The 21,293-nt window shown below is 36.7% G+C and overlaps 2 protein-coding genes across 3 annotated transcripts; both read left to right on the forward strand.

The window, feature by feature from the left end:
- Positions 1-3,002: 3,002 nt before the first annotated feature.
- On the forward strand, positions 3,003-9,092 carry si:ch211-207l14.1 (uncharacterized). Of its 2 annotated transcripts, XM_051707059.1 has the most exons (4): positions 3,018-3,873; positions 5,809-6,066; positions 6,579-6,677; positions 8,337-9,092. In XM_051707059.1, the coding sequence occupies exons 1-4, from the start codon at positions 3,682-3,684 to the stop codon at positions 8,442-8,444; spliced, it is 657 nt and encodes a 218-aa protein (XP_051563019.1). In that variant the 5' UTR covers positions 3,018-3,681; the 3' UTR covers positions 8,445-9,092. The 2 variants fall into 2 exon arrangements, with proteins under 2 accessions (XP_051563020.1, XP_051563019.1); XM_051707060.1 differs by lacking the exon at positions 6,579-6,677 and having other exon boundaries at positions 3,003-3,873.
- Positions 9,093-9,184: 92 nt separating this feature from the next.
- On the forward strand, positions 9,185-20,111 carry sft2d2b (SFT2 domain containing 2b). The gene is made up of 8 exons (XM_051707062.1): positions 9,185-9,410; positions 9,664-9,753; positions 9,851-9,936; positions 16,013-16,094; positions 16,239-16,274; positions 16,439-16,497; positions 17,309-17,338; positions 18,972-20,111. The coding sequence occupies exons 1-8, from the start codon at positions 9,348-9,350 to the stop codon at positions 19,009-19,011; spliced, it is 486 nt and encodes a 161-aa protein (XP_051563022.1). The 5' UTR covers positions 9,185-9,347; the 3' UTR covers positions 19,012-20,111.
- Positions 20,112-21,293: the final 1,182 nt, after the last annotated feature.

The raw sequence follows: 21,293 nt of genomic DNA on the forward strand, positions 1-21,293 counted from the left end.
TTCACTTGCATTGTGAGGACCTACATAGTTTTAATATTTTTCTAAATATCTTTTCTTGTGTTCAGCAGAAGAAAGAAAGTCATACACATCTGGTATGGCATGAGGGTGATTAAATGATGAGAGATTTTTCATTTATTGGGTGAACTATTCCTTTAAGGAGAAATGTGCCTCTAAATAATGTTACTTGCTATTTCATTGCTACATCAAGGTTTACAAATGAAAAAAACAGATTAAAATAATCAAACACTCAGAGGCTCAACAAATAGGTTGCATTTCCTGTCTAATGAGGAACACTTAATTTTAGCAATATCTCATATCTTGTCACGACTGTCTTAATCCTCTATTGTTGGCACTCTGGACAGCTTTCTGTGCGTCCATGTGTGTGACATGCATTCTTGGGCTCTAATTTTAGATGGCTGCACTGATTACATTTTCTAAGGTGCTTAACATATATAGTATCTTCTTAAGTGATAATCCTGTTCACTGAAGCCTTTCACACTCAGTTTGTGTATGTTTGTGTCAATGTGTAAGGTAAATAAATATGAGGTTTTCCTTGTATGTTTCATTTTTATTTACAGGTGCATCTCAATAAATTAGAATGTCGTGGAAAAGTTCATTTATTTCAGTAATTCAACTCAAATTGTGAAACTCGTGTATTAAATAAATTCAATGCACACAGACTGAAGTAGTTTAAGTCTTTGGTTCTTTTAATTGTGATGATTTTGGCTCACATTTAACAAAAACCCACCAATTCACTATCTCAAAAAATTAGAATATGGTGACATGCCAATCAGCTAATCAACTCAAAACACCTGCAAAGGTTTCCTGAGCCTTCAAAATCGTCTCTCAGTTTGGTTCACTAGGCTACACAATCATGGGGAAGACTGCTGATCTGACAGTTGTCCAGAAGACAATCATTGACACCCTTCACAAGGAGGGTAAGCCACAAACATTCATTGCCAAAGAAGCTGGCTGTTCACAGAGTGCTATATCCAAGCATGTTAACAGAAAGTTGAGTGGAAGGAAAAAGTGTGGAAGAAAAAGATGCACAACCAACCGAGAGAACCGCAGCCTTATGATTGTCCTGCAAAATCGATTCAAGAATTTGGGTGAACTTCACAAGGAATGGACTGAGGCTGGGGTCAAGGCATCAAGAGCCACCACACACAGACGTGTCCAGGAATTTGGCTACAGTTGTCGTATTCCTCTTGTTAAGACACTCCTGAACCACAGACAACGTCAGAGGCGTCTTACCTGGGCTAAGGAGAAGAAGAACTGGACTGTTGCCAAGTGGTCCAAAGTCCTCTTTTCAGATGAGAGCAAGTTTTGTATTTCATTTGTAATCCAAGGTCCTAGAGTCTGGAGGAAGGGTGGAGAAGCTCATAGCCCAAGTTGCTTGAAGTCCAGTGTTAAGTTTCCACAGTCTGTGATGATTTGGGGTGCAATGTCATCTGCTGGTGTTGGTCCATTGTGTTTTTTGAAAACCAAAGTCACTGCACCCGTTTACCAAGAAATTTTGGAGCACTTCATGCTTTCTTCTGCTGACCAGCTTTTTAAAGATGCTGATTTCATTTTCCAGCAGGATTTGGCACCTGCCCACACTGCCAAAAGCACCAAAAGTTGGTTAAATGACCATGGTGTTGGTGTGCTTGACTGGCCAGCAAACTCACCAGACCTGAACCCCATAGAGAATCTATGGGGTATTGTCAAGAGGAAAATGAGAAACAAGAGACCAAAAAATGCAGATGAGCTGAAGGCCACTGTCAAAGAAACCTGGGCTTCCATACCACCTCAGCAGTGCCACAAACCGATCACCTCCATGCCACGCCAAATTGAGGCAGTAATTAAAGCAAAAGGAGCCCCTACCAAGTATTGAGTACATATACAGTAAATGAACATACTTTCCAGAAGGCCAACAATTCACTAAAAATGTTTTTTTTATTGGTCTTATGATGTATTCTAATTTTTTGAGATAGTGAATTGGTGGGTTTTTGTTAAATGTGAGCCAAAATCATCACAATTAAAAGAACCAAAGACTTAAACTACTTCAGTCTGTGTGCATTGAATTTATTTAATACACGAGTTTCACAATTTGAGTTGAATTACTGAAATAAATGAACTTTTCCACGACATTCTAATTTATTGAGATGCACCTGTAGATGGGAACTCCTTCAATACTGTAAAAAGCATCCCAGGGTGATACCTCAAGAAGTTGGTTGAGAAAATGTCAAGAGTACATGTCTGCAAATTCTAGGCAAAGGGTGACTACTTTGAAGATGCTAAAATATAACACAGTTTTGATTTATTTTGGATTTTGTTTAGTCACAACATAATTCCCATAGTTCCATTTATGTTATTCCATAGTTTTGATAACTTTACTATTATTCTAAAATGTGAAAAAAATATATAATAAAGAATAAGTGTTTCAAAACTTTTGACCGGTAGTATATTTTGATTATAAACATGGATTTTTTTTTTTTTTTTTTTTTTTTTTTTTTGTCACACTAAACACAAGCTTTTTAAAATGCCATTTAATGTGGAAAGAGCGCCACCTATACATCATTGATGGTACTATTCTTTTACAGTAGATGCACAGGAAAGCCTTAATTTTTAATACAAAGATGACAACTAGAATACTTACAAATTATATCTGAATGAAACAAATACAGAATCATGGTATTCATTTTTATTTTATTCAACATTTTTATTTAAGAATTTAAATGTCTGCCTGGTGGAAGAAAAAAAAGCAAGAAAATCCCATAGACGCATTAAAAACATCCCCACATATGTCTAGGGATCAGGATGTCACAGAGACTTAGAGATGGTCTCTTTTGAATTTAGTAAGGCCCTGTCAAACCCTAACAATCCTTAGTAATCATCCAAAACACCCTGACATTGCATAAATATAAACAAGTATAATAAAAATGTAATTTTTTTTTTTTTTTACTTATTCATTTATTCATTGTTGTGGAGAATCTAGAGGCATTTTGACTAAATACAAGATTAATATTAGTTTTTTATTTATTTATTTATTTTTTTCCCGCTGTATTTAATTCTTAAACTGGTCAAACATGACCCAAATGTAACAGGGTTAAATTTACAATAGGAAATTTTGAGGCTTCTTCCAAAGGGTGTTTAGAACTTCCGCAAAGGTTTCCACCAATGGTATCCCAGGTATGTTTTTAATGTTTACAGCAGTGTGGACAACTTCATAAACAATAGACGTTCTCCTGGACCTTTTTTTTTCTCCTTTCTTCAAATACTTCACACTATTCACTCATGCAGTATAGTATAGCACAGCATAGGATAATACAGTATAGTGTACATGTTATATCCATAACAATTAGAACATTCTGAATAGATCTGGATGTAGATGCTTCCAGATAGATTTGCAAATTTCCTCCCCCACCACTCCTGTCCCCACCTCTCTCTTCTAGTCTTAAACAGATTACCCAGGAGTTAAAGAAGCCTGCACTAGGCCCTGTGCAGTCCATGTATTAGGCTTAGAGACACAGAGGAAGCAGATGGAATAAGAAAACCAGGGGATCTAATTACAATGGCTTAATCAGTAAGCAAAGGCTCGGCCAGAAGCAGGTAAAGCCAATGCCCGCTCGCACAGTTCCTCTTTCAGCTGCAAGAAGCTCTTAGCTCGGATATTGGAAACAACTACTGTTATTTAACATGGAGAACGAGGAAGAGGAAGATGACATTTTTACAAGGCAAGGAGGATATGAAGGGCTGGAAAATGTGGAGAAGCAGGAGGAGGAGGAAGAGGAAGAAGAAGAGAAGCTAGAAACTGAGAGAAAGAGCAGTTTGGATATCCCGTTTCCAACTCGGTCACTGGCCAGTCGCAGAGCTTCACTTCCATGCCCAGTTAGTAGATACAGTGTGCATGAAAATTTTATGAATGTTATGTATGTAAGGATTTGGATATATGGTTTTCTTCATCAGTAGAATAAGAGTATTTGAGTGGTATTCTATGTGTTGTAAAGACTCTAAATTTACACTGATGAATGAGGACACAGTAGTCTTAACTGGCCTATACATGTGAAACATTTAAATAACTACGATATTTTTAGCATAACAACAACTAATTTAGGTTGTAAATCAAAGGCACTAAATCAAAAATGAAGACTTTGGCTTTGATTTACAGGTTAGCGACCTCAGCGATCAAAGCAGGACACCCTTTTACCTAATTCAAGGAGTTTATCCTGAAATTACCTTAGCACTGTCCATGTCTGTTTAGACATGACTGATTAAAAGTACACTTCAGATGGGTCAATATTGTTTTTTTAGTGTTTCATTTTTAGATAAGAAACTATGATTTATAAACTTAAATAATGACAACTGATTCTTAATTTTTCTTTGAAATGTTGTTGTTAAAGAGATAGTTCACCCAAAAATTGAAATTCTCTCATCATTTACTCACCCTAATGCCATCCCAGATGTGAATGACTTTCTTTCTTCTGCTGAACACAAAAAAGATTTTTAGAAGATTATTTCAGCTCTGTAGGTCCACACAATGCAAGTGAATAGTGGCAAGAACTTTGAAGGTCCATAAAGCATGTAAAGGCAGCATAAAGGTGATCCACACAATTCCAGTGGTTAAATCCAGATCTTCAAAAGCGATATGATAGGTGATATGATACATTCTCCTCCATTCCCAGTAGGTGACGATATGTACAAATAATGCAAATCAAGGAAATCAAAAGAAGAATGTGAAAGTGAAAGTGGAGATTTATAGTAAAAAAGGACTTAAATATCGATCTTTTTCTTACCCACACCTATCATATAGCTTATGAGGATATAGATTTAACCACTGGAGTCTTCTGGATTACTTTTATGCTGCTTTTATTTGCTTTTTGGAGCTTCAAAGTTCTGACCACCATTCACTTGCATTGTATGGACATACAGAGCTGAGATATTCTTCTAAAAGTCTTTATTTGTGTTCAGCAGAAGAAAGTCATACACATCTGGGATGGCATGAGTTTGAGTAAATGATGAGAGAATTTTCATTTTTGGGTGACCTATCTCTTTAGAGTAGTTAAACTGTAATAACCAAATGGATGTGCGTTTGTTTCTGAGGTCTTGGCTGATTTCTTTTGATTTTCCAATTATGTCAAGTAAAGAGGCACTGAGTTTGAAGGTAGGCCTTAAAATACATCCACAGGTACACTTCCAATTCAGTACACCTCCTGTCAGAAGCTATTGGCTAATTGTCTAAAGGATTGACATCATTTTCTGGAATTTTCCAAGCTGCTTAAAGGCACAGTTAACTAAGTGTATGTAAACTTCTGACCCACTGGAATTGTGATATAGTCAATTAAAAGTGAAACAATCTGTCTGTAAACAATTGTTGGAAAAATTACTTGTGTCATGCACAAAGTAGATGTCCTTAATGACTTGCCAAAACGATAGTTTGCTAATATTAAATCTGTGGAGTGGTTAAATTAGTTTTAATGACTTGAACCTAAGTGTATGTAAACTTCTGACTTCAGCTGTATGTGGGAAAGTGTATATCCAACCAGATTTCATGAGAATTTGTCTCAATAATATCTCGTGTCCTGCAACTGGTCACTATTTCTTTTAAAATTTTAACCATTTTAAATCACATTTAAACGTTCACTAAAAAAAAATGTCCTGTGGTGTGACATTAATTTTTAAAATGCAAATAGTCCATCTAGTATAATAATTACAGAAGAATTGGAAAATAGCATGTCACACCACAGGACACTGGTGAAACTGCTTGATCATATCAACTACTCATTTACCTGTGTCTTGTTCTCTGTACCTATATGAATGTATCAGGCTCAGCTGAATGCCATGCATTTGAGTTGTCTGCATGCTGCCACCATGACCCCTAGCCCAGCTTACCTGATCCATCGGCTGGAGAGCGGTGAAGCGAGGCCATGCTCTCGCTCTTGTCATAGTGGTAATGATGAGGAGAGAAAACATGCCAAGGGCGGAGCATCTGACAGACGACCACCTGCTATCCCCACCATCCCTGAGGTCCACGAGCCCCTGGAGAGAAAAGCTCGATTTAGGAGCCGAAATGTCATGTCTCTGGTGTGTGTGATTTGTTAATTGTCTATAGGTTATGGCAGGGATCTACCTTTACAAACTCATGGACCCCTCACCCAGACTCTAAGCCAACTTAGGGACCCCCAGAATTAAATAATTTGATTTTCTCAGTAACATTATTTAATAACTTTCATTAAAAGGCTTATAAGATCATTCAAATTATAAATGTCAGTAATGTTTTTTAAAGGAAATCTGAAATGTATAAAAATATCTTCTCTGTGGACCCCTGCAGCACCTCTGCAGACCCCCAGGTGTTCACTGACCCCTTGCTGAAATGGAAAAATTGAGACTTACAGAGAGAGAAATAGAGAAACCTTTATTCTGTTTTGATACAGTGTTAGGCAAGGCTAGAAAAATCAAATTTAATCTTATTTCAGTGCAAGTAAAACAAATCCTCAAGCTAAATTCTAGACAATCTTCTTGAATGCCCATCAAGTTATTTAATGTGGGGTAAGATATATTCAATTGGATTGTAAAATGTGGTGTCTGCTTTTCAGAGTGATGCTTACAGTGTGTGTTTGATCTGCCATGATGACCTACGCAAAGGAGGCGGAGCTATTAGAGAGCTTCATTGTTCCCACAGTTTCCACAGTGATGTAAGAGTTCAGAATTTATAAATTGTTAGCCTGGAGATTGTAAATTGTCTTTCAGGAGTTTAACTTCAGAAATCTGTCTTCTACAGCCTAAACAACTACAGGCATAAAGAGATAGATCACCCAAAAATGAAAATTCTGTCATCATCTACCAAGGGCGTAGATTTGGCTTGAACACTGGGGATTACAGTATGAAGAATTTACATGTTTGTACTTGCTTGTTTTGATTATTGGGGGGGGGTTACCGCGCCCTCATGCCATCCCAGATGTGTATTACTTTCTTTCTTCTGCAGAACACAAATGAAGATTTTTAGAAGAATATCTCAGCTCAGTAGGTCCATACAATACAAGTGAATGGTGACCAGAACTCCAAAAAGAAGAGGAAATCAGCATAAAAGTAATCCATAAGACTCCAGTGGTTTAATCAATGTCTTCTGAAGCGATCCAGTTGGTTTTGGGTGAGAACAGACTAAAATGTAACTCCTTTTTTTTTTTTTACTTACATCTTGTCATTGCTGTCTCTAGGCACAATCATAATTTCAAGCTCGATTACACTTCCTAGTGCTTGACACAGATGGTGCTATACGAAGTGTAATCGAGCTTGAAACCATGATCGCTAAAGACATTGCTGTCAAAATGTACAGTGAAAAAAGGAGTTATATTTTGGTCTGTTCTGACCCAAAACAAACTGGATCACTTTAGAAGACATTGATTAAACCACGGGAGTCTTATGGATCACTTTTATGCTGACTTTATCTCATTTTTGGAGCTCGTGGAGTTATAGTCACCATTCACTTGCATTGTATGGAACTACAGAGCTGAGATATTCTTCTAAAAATCTTTGTTTGTGTTAATTAGATGAAAGAAAGTCATACACAACTGGGATGATAGAAAATTAACTTAAAACTTAACAAAACAAGAAGTTACCACATGTAACAACATAATTAAATTAATTATTTGAGCCAGGTGCATGCTGAAAACAACAGCTGTGAAAAGTTGAGTTAAATTTACTTATTTTATATACCACTGAAATTTACTAAAATTAGCGAATTAGGTTTTCAACTTTATATTGATACATAATGAAGCATTGTAAAAATAACAAATAATCAAAAATAATATTTACTTATAAGCTAAAGCATTCATTTGTACATGTTTGAATTAAAAACAAATTTAATATTTTCAAGTCCACACTTTAACTAATTCAGTTAGTACTTTAACTGTTCTGCAATATTTACTTTACTACAGAATAATTGTTCTCAGTGTATTCCTTTTAAGACCAACACTCCTTATGTACTCCACGGAAGAAGAAAGTTTTACAGGTTTGGAACAACATGATGGTGAGTAATTGATGACAGAATTTTCATATCAGGGTGAACTATTCCTTTAATTTCACAAGTGGTTAATCACATGCCAAAACTAAATGGTTCAAAAGTCAGGTATTAGATGAGCTACTATCTATTCAGTATATCAGCGGTGTAGCTAGTACTAAGCCTTGTTTTCTCGCTAACCATCTTAGGGAGTTTATTTCTTGCTATTGTTGCTTGTGGCTTGTAAACTGGGGTATTAAGGCACTATTCTCTGTAAAGCTGCTTTGGAGCACTATACAAATATACCTATTTTGTAAATTTAATTTGATTGAATATTCTGTGCTTTCTGATTTAGTGCATAGAGGAGTGGCTGTGGACCAAGCAGACCTGTCCTACATGTCGAAAGCATGTTGCCATGCCGGAGCCGCTCTACTGGACATCTACCAGAGTAATAGTGCCCTGAGCTCTTCAAGCGCCCATTCAAACCATCAGCTTTAAATGGGATGTATAGCAGAGACCTTCTGTCTCCTAAAAAGTGGATATGAGTTGGACAAAGGACAATGGTTTTAAAAGGAACAGCTATCGTTCACATTACGGTTGCATTCTAACACTATTCCTCTAACATGGAAGAAAGACCCATTTTCAGAGACTCTGAGTTTTAGATATATCATATCTGTAGTCAAAAGGTGCTTTAAAAAGGTTTACGAACATCCACAAAGAGGAGATTGTGTAACTGAGGAGCAAGAGATGGACAAAACATAAAATTAGGCAGATTTTTATCATAATTGCACGAAAAGCTGTTTTGATTTATTTATTGCATTTTAATATTAAGAAAAGTTATGTCTCTTTTTCTATCATGTACATCATTTTCTGGAGACAAATTTACAAGCTGTATAAAAGTGTAAAATGTACCTCACTATATCTGTGAATATTTTAGAGCTCCTGCTGTAGTATTTTAAAACTTCTATTTGACAATGTAACTAATGTAATACTATTGATGAACAAAGATGTAGACCCTAATTGTCTATTAATACATTGTCTACACACATCCTAAGGCAGTCAAGTGTGAATGTAAGACATAATGACAGCATGTTTAGGTCTAAGCAATAAAGACAAGTATGTGTTATCACATATAGCTCATTGTGCTTTTGGTTTCAGCAGTACGTCAAACGTAATGACGTCAGCTAATCGTTGCCGTGGCTACATACGGAAGTTATCGTGTGCACCTGTTACACTTTCGAACAGGAAAGGGAACAAATCAATACATATTTTTCTGAACATAGTTGCTTTGTGCCACGTCTTTTTCGCCTTGAGACATCATTTTTATTGGATCTTGGACCTTTAAATATCTTGAGTCTGAACATTAATGGACAAATTAAAGAAAGTTTTGAGTGGCCAAGATGGCAATGACGACCTCAACGTACTGCAGGTAGTTACTTTTAACAGTTTACATCCCGCTAGCTCGACAGAGTTGTAGTTGGGATCAAATGTGTATCTATTCTAGACCTTTACAGTTTGTTTTGTTGCGATGAAGAGCGTTTACCCGGCTGTCATAACATTATCATACTATCTATAAAAGCACAATAACTGCGAAAGAGATGTCATGTTTATAAATCTGAAATTGATAACACTGTATGTTTTTTGTAAAACACATATTTACATGTATATAACGGATTTTTTAGTCAGCGAATGAAGCATCAACACTGGGATGGGGCACGCGCGTCAAGGGATTCGTCGCGTGCTTTGTGGTGGGCGTCGTGTGTTCAGTTTTGGTAAGGAGCATCTGCGTGCCTAAACTATGCTTAAATCGTTTCAGTAGTGCGTACAACAGTCAAACGTCATCTCTTTCTTTACTTTTTTGTCATTTAGGGAACGTGCTTGCTTTGGGTTCCTAGAAGCGGACTGACACTTTTCGCAGTCTTTTACAGTTTTGGCAATATCGCCTCACTTTTAAGGTGAGTCATGCAGTTTTATCCCTCCACCTTAAATCTGATCTCGCCTAGGGTGTGTCACTGGCCACCTTGTTTATAATAATAGATCATGTTTGCGTTGGCATTTGGGTCAATGACAAAGAAGGATGTCTGACGTAACATAAAGGAAAAATATTTCAAAAACCAAATGATGTCAAGTGGTGTTACCATCAAGTAAAAACAATCAAATATTTTTACACCTTGAATGTATACATATTTTTTGTTCCAGCATGACAATACTCCTGTGCAAATAAGCGATATCCATGTAGAAGTCTGGTTGGAAGAACTTAACTGTCCTATGTGTAACTGGTCCTGCTCGACCCGCTCCGAGCGGGATTCGAACTGGCGTCTCCGGCATGGGAGACAGGCGCACTAACAAGGAGGCTAAAGGCTACAGCCCCTAGCATCAGTCGCTAGTGCGCCTCTTGAGGCCAGTGTAGTGAGGTTTACACACACTGCACATCACATACCAGCTGGCTAATATTACACTCATCCCCTAAACCTCACTCCCATCCGGGTCACGGCACCACTGTTACCGGTCCTGCTCAACCAGTTCCAGTATGGGAGGTGGGCACGCTAACAAGGAGGCTAAATGCTATAGCCCCTAGTTTCATTTGCTAGTGTGCCTCTTGAGGCCAGGGGAATGAGGTTTACACACACTGCACAGCACATACCAGCTGGCTACCAACATATGCAAAGTCCAGATCTGGATGAATTGGATCTGCGATTGCAGTCTAGGCCCCATTGCCCAATGTCAGTGCCTAACCTCACTGATGCAACTGTGTCTGAATGGGAGCAAATCCCTGCATCCATTTTCCAACATCTAGTGCAGAGGTGCCCAAACTTTTTCCTAGGAAGGGCTAAAAATTTAACTTGATTGAGGGCCGTGGGCCAAAAGAGAACATTGCATTCTAACAAACTCAGGGCCTGAAATTAATTTCTGAAAATGATGGGGGGGCTCATATGGGGGCATTTTGTTACCTTTACAAAGGTAATTTTTTTTTCTAGCCTTATGACTCTGTCATCATTTTGTCAAATACTTTCATTTAAACAATTCAATTTTAAAATGGCATGTTTCAATAATTACAAAATTGCATGATCTCTACATTGCATAATGTGCATTGTTACTGAAACAATGTTTTTTTTTCTCATTCACATATTTTCAAATATTTTGGGTATTAAATTGACAACCTACAAAACAAATGCACCGACACAGAGTAGATGACAGCATTTCTCCAGATTGTCACAGGAATGAGGAGCTTATAAAAAAACTTAGCAAGTCCTTCGCCAATTTAATAAAACAATGAACATTAGTCAGAGATATGATTCATACCAAAAGTGGTTAATGTTCTGTAAAATGATTATTGTATCATTAATAATGTTTTATTTAACATCAAGGCTATTTAACACATCCAGATATTATTTTTGTTAATATTATAATTAACTACATTGTAGCATTTGATAATTTTAGTGCGTGAGCATGACACCGAACTGATGCGGCACGTGAGAAGCATTTATGGCGCGAGCATGCACCACTGAATCTGCACAAAACAAAACAATGTTCAGCGAAAATTCCAATGCACAACGCGATTGATATATTAACTTGGAACTATATCAGATTGCAAGGGATTTGTTTTGCCCAGAGCATCCATTAATTTCTGACCCTGGATGGAACTAGAGATGGAGATGAGAGATGTAACAATGCATCTCTCTTCACCATGCACCATGCAAAATATTTTGCTATTTCTGCCTTTCTTTCAAATGTGCAGCTTTGTTGATTATAAATAGGAACGATAGTTTTATCGCGTAGCTCGCTTACGGAGACGTGGCATAACGCCATTTGCATGTCGAATTAACGGGTTTAGGAAGGTTTATACACTTGTAACATCTTAAGTTCAGTATCTATGCGACAAAGCACTTCCTCATTGCGTGCTCTCACACTAAACTCAACAACTTCTCAATGCGCTGCCAACAGCTCAGGCCCGGTTCCAGATCAAAATCACTGAGGGTGCTTCTAAAAATAGTGGGGGTGCTCTGTATAAAGTGGAGATGTATCGTAATTAATTTTTTTTTAAATATATTAAATCATGTTTAAATGCTACTAAAACAACGTAAATAACATTTTTTTTAAATGTACAAAACATAGATTGCTTCATTTTTTTTTCACATGAGCTGTCGCTGAAAATGATAGCAAAATGCTGCGCGTGCAGATTAGAACACTGATTTGCACAATCATTCACGTTTATAAGTTTTGATGCAGCAATTGTGTGTTGACAAACTGCAAGGATTTTTGTGTGTTTGCTGGGATTCAAGGAAATCTGCTTGCCAATTTACAGTATTTGTCTTACATATTCTATTGAGCAGAGGTGTGCAATTGTTTTGGTACTGGGGCCTCATCAGCCGTTAAGCAGAACATGAAAGAGAGAAGATAGAAAGTTCTGCATAGTTTTATCTTTTAAACCCAGACATGCACTCAATGAATGATGCACAGTTTTCTGAAGTGTATTCTGATGGGAACATTCTGCGATTGCTTGAAGTTTTGCTGCCAAATTTCTATCACGTGTTAGTAAAACTGAAATAAGACTGAGTATAATTATTGTTTATTTTACCATACTTCAATGCAGTAGTAATTTAGTATTCAATTTAACACTCTTCATCAGGAGTTTGGTTTAATAGTAAAATAAAATATTAGGAAATTATAGATTCTAAAGGCTTTTTTTAATGTTGGCTGCAAAGTGGACACATTTGTTTTATTCTCAGAACATTATCAACCTGTACATGCTCATGTGTCATGATGTGGGTCTTGTCAATGTTTGGCACCCCATTCAGCACACCACTGAATAAAACAGACTGCATGACACTGATAAATGATTACTACCAGAGTAACATTTACATACAGGTGTGAGGGACTTCAGCATTTTACAAATAACACAAAGAACAAACATATTCCTCTCTCACTTAGTTTTGCTCGCGTGTCCCCTCCACGTGCGAATGATGCGAAGATCTATTGGGATTTTACTAAAGTTCATCACTGAAAAAGCTTGCTCGTAGACTTGACACTAAACGGCACACGCAGCATCAAAAATGGACACGGAGTGACTGCATCACACTTTTCTTTGAGCATAATATTGCACTATTGAGCACTTTAAGGTTTTTTCCGAAGAGGAGAGAGAGAGTGCGCACACTCGCATGCATGGTTGCCAGATTGCATAAATTAAGTATGACATGAGGTGAAATATTTCCTATTTGTGGAAGTATAAATCTCTGATTGGGGTGATGTATCTATTATCTGGCAACCCTGAGCATGTTAAAAGCTTATGGATGAGTGTTAGGTGCCAAAGCCAGATAAATGAAAGATCTAATAAAAAAAACGTTCATGATAAATCGACCCACAGGCAGTAGTTTGCACTGGTCTGCAATTGTGGGTGCTCTAAGGTTCGTTTGAGGGTGCTTGGCGCCCTCAAGCACCCCTGTAGAACCGGGCCTGCGACAGCTGCACGAGAGAGATTGTGAGAAACAGAGCGGATTTACTCGCAAAGCTTCTGGAATTATAGTTTGATACAAAAACAAGTTTATTGATTTGATTTGTTCATCAGTATCTATTTTAGTTTACTAATGCGCAGCTGCAATGTTAAGTGAAAAAAAATGTGCTGGAATCTTCTGCATTATGAACGTGGAAATTGCGGGAATTATTAAAATTGTGTGCAATACCTCTGCAAACTGTATTATATTAAAATATTAAAGTTATCCTGGTTCCCCTACTTTATGATTTCATTATATAAAAAAAAAAAAAAAAAAAAACATTACTCTGCAATCTGCTAAATTAATGCAATGAAAAGCTGCGTCAATGGCATTTTTCTTTTTTTTCCCCTCCTGTCATATACGTCAAGGCGGGCCAAATCAAAGGTCATCGGGCCCTAGTTTGGGCACCTTGATCTAGTGGAAAGTCTTCCCAGAAGAGGGGAGGCTGTTATAGCATCAAAGGGAGGGATTAGTGCCTTTAGCCTTTTTTTCTTCTTCTCCCCTTTTCTCCCCAATTTGGAATGCCCAATTCCCAGTGTGCTCTAAGTCCTCGTAGTGGCGCAGTTACTTAATCCGGGTGGCGGAGGATGAATCTCAGTTGCCTCCGCGTCTGAGACGTGTATCTTATCACGTCGCTTGTTGAGCACGTTACTGCGAAGACATGGTGTGTGTGGAGACTTCACGCTATTCTCCGTGGCATCCACGTACAACTCACCCCATGTGACTCTACCCTTCCTAGCAAACGGGCCAATTTGGTTGCTTAGGCTGGAGTCACTCAGCACGCCCTGGATTCGAGCTCGCGACTCCAGGGGTGGTAGTCAGCGTCTTTACTTGCTGAGCTACCCAGGCCCCCAGCTTTTAGCCATTTTTTTTTTTTTATTTTCAACAAGACACAAGAGCATCAGTGAGGTCAGGCACTGACATGGGTGATTGGGCCTGGCTTGCTATTCCAATTCATCCCCAAAGGTGTCAAAGGTCAAGTTCTTCCACACCAGATTTACAGTAGAAAACCTTTTCTTTATAGCCTCTGCTCTGTGCACAGGAATAATGTAATTTTGGAACAGAAAAGCCCTCCTCAAACTGTTGCAGCAACGCTGGAAGCTAAGAATTCTCTACAATGTCATTGTTTGGTATTGCATTAATATTTGTTTTCACTGGAATTACTGGAATAGTCAAATGTGTCAATTAGAAGGGGGTATAATAGTGGACTGGGCATAATAGTTTTTTTTTTTTGTTTTTTTTTTACAAATATCATGATTTCTTTAAATCGTGAATATTAAGGTTTTTGGGGGGGCTTATACCACTTGATGACCTTAACCATTCTTGTCATAAAAAGACCAAATTATTTGTTATTTTAAAAGACTTACTGACCTTGACACACAGTTATATGGGGCAAGGGGTCTTCTTTGTGATATAAGTTACAGTTTTATGGTTATCTTGTCACATGACAACAAATGGTTTTCTGCATATTGATTATACCACCCTGGCTTTTTGTTTTTTTTGTACTCATTTACTACCTATTTTAAGAGATATACTCAATGAGCACTTTATTAGGAACACCTGTACACCTACTTATCAGCTAATTGTGTGGCAGCTGTACAGTGCATAAGATCATGCAGATATGGGTCAGGAGCTTCAGTAAATTACTTTGTACAATTGTATTGAGCAGAATAGCATCTCAGAATGCACAACATGTCGAACCTTGAGGCGGATGGGCTACAACAGCAGAAGACCACTTCAGGCACTTTATTAGGACCATAGTTTTCCTAATAAAGTGCTCAGTGAATGTAATAATGAAAGATTATGTCAAACTGCTTTTTAACATTTTCCCAAGAATTTTTGCCTTTTAATAAGGCTTTTTATTCCACTTGTGTCAGGTTGGTTACACCAACTCGAAATGTTTTACTTGATGCCCCACAAAATATATCAAAATGAATTTTTGTTCAGAAATTAAAAACATGTTCATTATAGAAGAGGTGTATTAATGTAAGTACATTTTTTTTTGTTTTTTAAATACGGTATATATAAACATACTAGGTATATTTATACTATTTGTATGGTTGTTTATATATTCAGATTTTGTTTTTTATAGGGTCATGTGATGTTATCATGTGATACTGTCATGTGATTTCTTGATTGATACACACAGGTGTGTATATGGGTGTGTTGGTGAGTGTCAATTTAGTCTGATGAAGAGCATGTAGCTCGAAACGTCACGTTTGTTAATTTCTGTGGTGAGCTCAAACTTTTTTGGGAGCAACAGTGTGCTGATTTTTCTGGAATTTTTGTGGACGTACGTTTTTGGTTATGCACCTGTATTCATTATATGGTTTGGGTGTGCGTGCTATCTATGAATTTTGTATTTATGTACGTATAAATTGCATTTTTAATGCAATTTTGAATAAATATACTATATCTGATGCCATGTCTTTGACCCATGCACTGAATGCACTGTTGTGCAGCATCTTTATGGGGATCTATAAGTCTGAGAAGTTGCACTACTGAATTCCTAAATATATTGGGTGTGGACTACTTTCAGCACGATGTTCTTAATGGGCCCTTTAAAGCAAATCAAAAGGATGTGTGACAAGACGAGAGCACTGGCAACAGGCATTATGATTGTAAGAACACGCACACACTGACATCATAAATTATAACAAATCTAGATATTCAGATATAGATCTGTTGATACAGGATGTTTCTTATATCAGAATTTGTGTGCTTTATCAGAAAACTGAACATTTGTGTTTTTAATGGGTTTGCAGACATGCCTGGTGCTGACCTTCTGTGCTGCTTTTTGGGTAAGTTTGTTCCTTGTTTTGTTTTAGTTAGAACTTTGTGTTTTCCCTTATAAGTTATATGATTTTATAGTTATATAATACGTTTGTATCATGTATTGTAGCACTTAAATGTTTATCATGTTTTATGATATTTTAGTGTCATTATCTTTTTAACACTTTCTTAGTGGAAGAACAAAGGCCTTGCTTTGCTGTTCTGTGTCCTCCAGTTTCTGGCTTTTACTTGGTAAGAAAGCAGATAGCCCTATTTATTTTCTTTTACTATATAAATGACGTAATTGGATATATTGCTGTTTGTGTATATGCATGTAGTGTTATTGTTAAACCGGCAAGATTCAGTGAGAACTCCATTATATCAGTCAGATATGTCAATAAGGAACCGTGAACCTTGAACCTGTAGGTCCATATAATTCTTTCTTTCTGTTTTATTATCAGCAACTGTCCTATCCTGACCTCTAAATTGCAGAAAAGGGGGCATAAAATCACTTGCATCTTTTCTACAGTCATTGTGTTTTGGTCAACAAAATTACAAATTTAAATAAACAAGAATTTCCCCATAGTTTTAGCTGAGTTCATTTGGGTGAGGGTCAGATCATCAGTGGAGTATCCAGCTCTGGTTTGCACTGCTTTGTTCTCTCAAGCTCTGTGCCATGTTGTGAAAGACGTATTTATTTGTGATTTCAAAAACTATGAAACTAAGCTTGGTGGAGTGGCCATTTAAGCAGCTATTGGGATATTGAGATATATACAATGTTTTTATATTTTGTTTACATTTTAGGCATTTACATACACTCTTATCCAGAGCAATTTAGATGAGGCAATAAAACTATTGCAATAATGGCTTTGACCTGTCGAATAAGTGGCATCATTTTTTCCAAGCAAATATTGATAGTAATGCAATGAATGCTGTTATTATTTCATATTAAATGGTAATGACACATTATCTGTAAGCTTGATTCATTGTCCAAAAAGTATTTTTAAATATATATAACATGTTGCCTTTCAATAAGTAAAAATATGTCCATTTTATTTCACAGGTATAGCTTATCTTACATTCCTTTTGCAAGGTGAGTTTCCCTTTTCAAAAACACTGTAATAAAAATCTTGTTTATTCAACTTAAAAAAGAAAGTGTTCGTGCTGTCTTAACATTTTAAGCTGTGTCAACTTAAGAGGGAATGTTGTTTAAATAGAACATAAAGTTGACTTAAATCAATATAACTTGTTAAATGAGCTTAAGGTCTTAAACACGACTTTCTTAGTTCGGTCAACTTCATTGTAATTCAATTCAAAATTAATATAGAAGTTCAAATACATATTTTCATTTAATATCACTGATGATAACTATTTATTTAAGTAGGGCTATCCTATTGTCAGAGGAAAAATACATTTCCATTAGATGGTAAATGGCCAGTTGATGATCAGCAACCAACATGTGTACCACTCCTGGAGTCGTGACTTCAAATCCAGGGTGTGCTGAGTGACTCCAGCCAGGTCTCCTAAGCAACCAAATTGGCCTGGTTGCAAGGGAGGGTAGAGTCACATGGGGTAACCTCCTCGTGGTCGCAATAATGTTGTTCTCGCTCTCAATGGGGTGCGTGGTGAGTTGGGTATGGATGCCGCGGAGAATAGCGTGAAGCCTCCACACACGCTATGTCTCCGCGGTAACGCGCTCAACAAGCCACGTGATAAGACGCGTGGGTTGACGGTCTCAGACGCGGAGGCAACTGAGATTTGTCCTCCGCCACCCAGATTGAGGCGAGTCACTATGCCACCACGAGGACTTAGAGCGCATTGGGAATTGGGCATTCCAAATTGGGGAGAAAAAGGGTAGAAAAAAAAAAGAAAAAAGAAACCAACATGTGATCCCTTAATCATATTCAGCCTTAAGTTTGTCATGATTGGGCCTTAACACAATGCATGCAAATCACAATGATGGTGACAAACAATCATCAAACACATCACTGAGTAAAAAGATGAGCTGTGAATTACTACATGAGAAATAACTGAAAGTGACTACAAACACAACAACCAACAGCATAAATAAAAGCAGCAAACAGTAGACGGTAAAACTGCGGTAAAACTGCAATTTGCATAATTTATTCATACCGCAGTGCATGCTGGGAATCCAAAAGCGTAAGTGGGATGTGCATAGATCTCTTGACTTATATTTTTGATTTCAGCAGAATAGTTTTAAGTTCAATTACTTATGACAAGTTCAGACAACAAAAACTTGGATAACTGAGTTATCTCAACAAGATCAATACAGAGCAGCTTTTCTGACACTACATTTTAAGTTAAATAAGGCAAAGTTACTTAAAGTCTAAATCATTTTTTTAAAGTGTAACCTTTTTTAAAAAACTGTTGACATGAATAACAATACCAAGTAAATTAGCTCAGAGAAATAGCTAAAAATAATAATAATTTCTGGAGACAAAGTAAAAATACAAAACATTGCTGACTATTTAATAAATGTGATAGATGAGCTTGCAAAACTAAAGCAACTATTATGTAGTTTTGGGGTATAAAATTGTAAAAAGGTATAATGTCGATCTTAAAAATACAGTTTTGTAACATATAAGAATGTTTTTTGGTCTTTACTGTGTATTTAAATTACACAGCTTAATGGCCAAAACATACACTTCTAAATCATTTTTTTGGCTTGGGAATTTATTTATCTTTGGCTGTTTGTTTTTATTTAGGGATGCAATTATTAAGTTGTTCTCTGCGTGCTTCAAGTGAGATGCCTCTACACATGGCCTTGGCTGTCTCTCTGTGCTGCTCTGGCTCCAGCATTGGTGCTGCCTTCAATGCCACTCATGTACCCACTCTGCAACCTGGCACACACAACACACCACACTTCAGGGGCTCCCCCTTCCTATAACGGTTGGACTCTGTCCATCTGTGTGAACAAGCAAACCCACACAAGTACTAACAAACAAACAGTCACCTGTGCTTTACTCTCAAGTAGGAAACTATGAAGGATGGGGCATGTAATTAGGTAAATGGTTATGGTTAGGTCTCTGCCCTGTAAAGGTAGAGACATGTTTGGTACAGCAAGAGTTAGCTGCACATTTTATTTTTAACTGCTGCGTAATTGCTAAACGATTCCGTTGTGCCTTTCTCTCTTGTCTTTTACTTGAGTAATAGATTGTGTAGAACTGTAACCAATGTGTGTTGTTTTGTAGTGTTATTTTAAGTAATTGTGTTCCAACTTCCAATTGTATTTTAATCTTCTGAAATTACCTAGTAGATAAGTAATAAGACAGTTTCTGTCATCCCATTACTTATGTAATTTTATATTATTTTATAAGTAACATATTATTCACTCATTAGGGTGCCAGTGTATACTGTATCTTGAGGGTTCCTTTTCCACCAAACAACCCAATTGCCTTTAGTTAGCTTTGTGTTTAACATAAAAATCATATGGCTTTTTCTTATGAATTTATTGGATTTAGGGGAAAAAAATATGAATGTATAGTTAAACACGTTTCCTTTTTAACTGGTTTGATTTCAATAATGACAATGGAAGTTTCCCCTCTTTGTTGTCATTTCAAATCATAATTTCAGCAGCAGTGGGTTTACTGAAGAGACCTCTTTTTATTTTACAGCACATGTATGAAAATGTTATCCAGACTATGTAAGAGAGAAACATTTCAGAATTATTTTATCATGACTGAAAATGAGAATTTCCCTATAAGATCATTATTTTGTTATTCTTATTTGTCTATTATTACAAAGATATACTTTACTGTTATAAAGAAGATTATAGACTATGTGAGATGAGCTGTATAAGGGTCGTAATTGCTACTTTAGCATTGCTATTAAAAGGTTTGAATTCATTTAGTGTGCCTAAATAATCTTTCATTGCTGTCTTTTGCACTTAGGGTTAGTGCAATGTTTTATTTACATTTTGTGTCAATGCATTTATTACTGCTTTATATATATATATATATATATATATATATATATATATATATATATATATTAAAGCTAGACCTACATGTGTGGTTATACTATCATTAAAAAAAGCCTTGTCACGCCACATGATGCACGTGTGACACTCAAGACCCAAAGTTAAAGTTCACCGATGTGCGTAAAAGAAAGGTCAGAGGGTTGATTTTCTGATTTTTGATATGCAGGAGGATTCTTCGTTAATGAGACCCTTTTTTCGGATTTAAACTCTTTGAATCCTCTAATCTCCATGCGCGTGGTACCGTGATTAGAGCACCGGTCGCTGGATCGAGTTTCAGTCAATTCCCGTTCACTGCAAAGAACATCCAGTCTGTTATTTCTGCTCCACGTGGCGTGGACAATACTACAGCTCTTATAGCACGTCGTGTCTTTTTTTACACCATATATGTCGTCCAAAAGAGCTCGACTTTTGTAGACAAGAAATAGGTCAAATGTTGTTCGTCATAACTCTATTTACTAAGACATTTTACTTTACTGCTAAGGCCATTTTTTGTCGTCGTGAGACCTGTACGCAACTTGCTGGGTTGTTGAAAAGTAACCCATAATTAGACTACATAATGTATGTGAAATAATGATGTGAAAGCTCAACTGTTTTGTAGTTTTAAAGTTTATAGTTTAGGATTGGATTTAATTCAACGCTTCTCTGTATCAGATCGCAGTATTTAAATTAAACGTGAAATTAAATGGATCTATCAAAGGCGAATCCTTTTATGACCCTATAAATGTAAGGTATGTCCAAAGAGTTTTTTTTACCTTGGCAGCACAAGAAGATCTTTATCTGTTCAGGGTGCTGAAAAGAACGAATTGTTCAAAAGGAATTTAGTAGCTAAAAAATATAAACATTACCAGAGCGTGATTTACAAGACATCATGTTAGCCGCAAAATAAAATGCCTTAATCTGGCCTTTTTTTTTTTTTTTTTTAAGTAGGCCATATTGTTTGTATTAAGTTTAGTTTGAACTTTCTGTCCAAATTTGCATGATATACAGTGTTTAAAAAAAAAAAAAACGCCAGCCATTGCCTAAATATAAATGTGAAGGTTGAGCATTA

Source organism: Myxocyprinus asiaticus, chromosome 9 (genome assembly GCF_019703515.2).
Source record: "Myxocyprinus asiaticus isolate MX2 ecotype Aquarium Trade chromosome 9, UBuf_Myxa_2, whole genome shotgun sequence".
In the NCBI taxonomy this organism is placed as follows: domain Eukaryota; kingdom Metazoa; phylum Chordata; class Actinopteri; order Cypriniformes; family Catostomidae; genus Myxocyprinus; species Myxocyprinus asiaticus.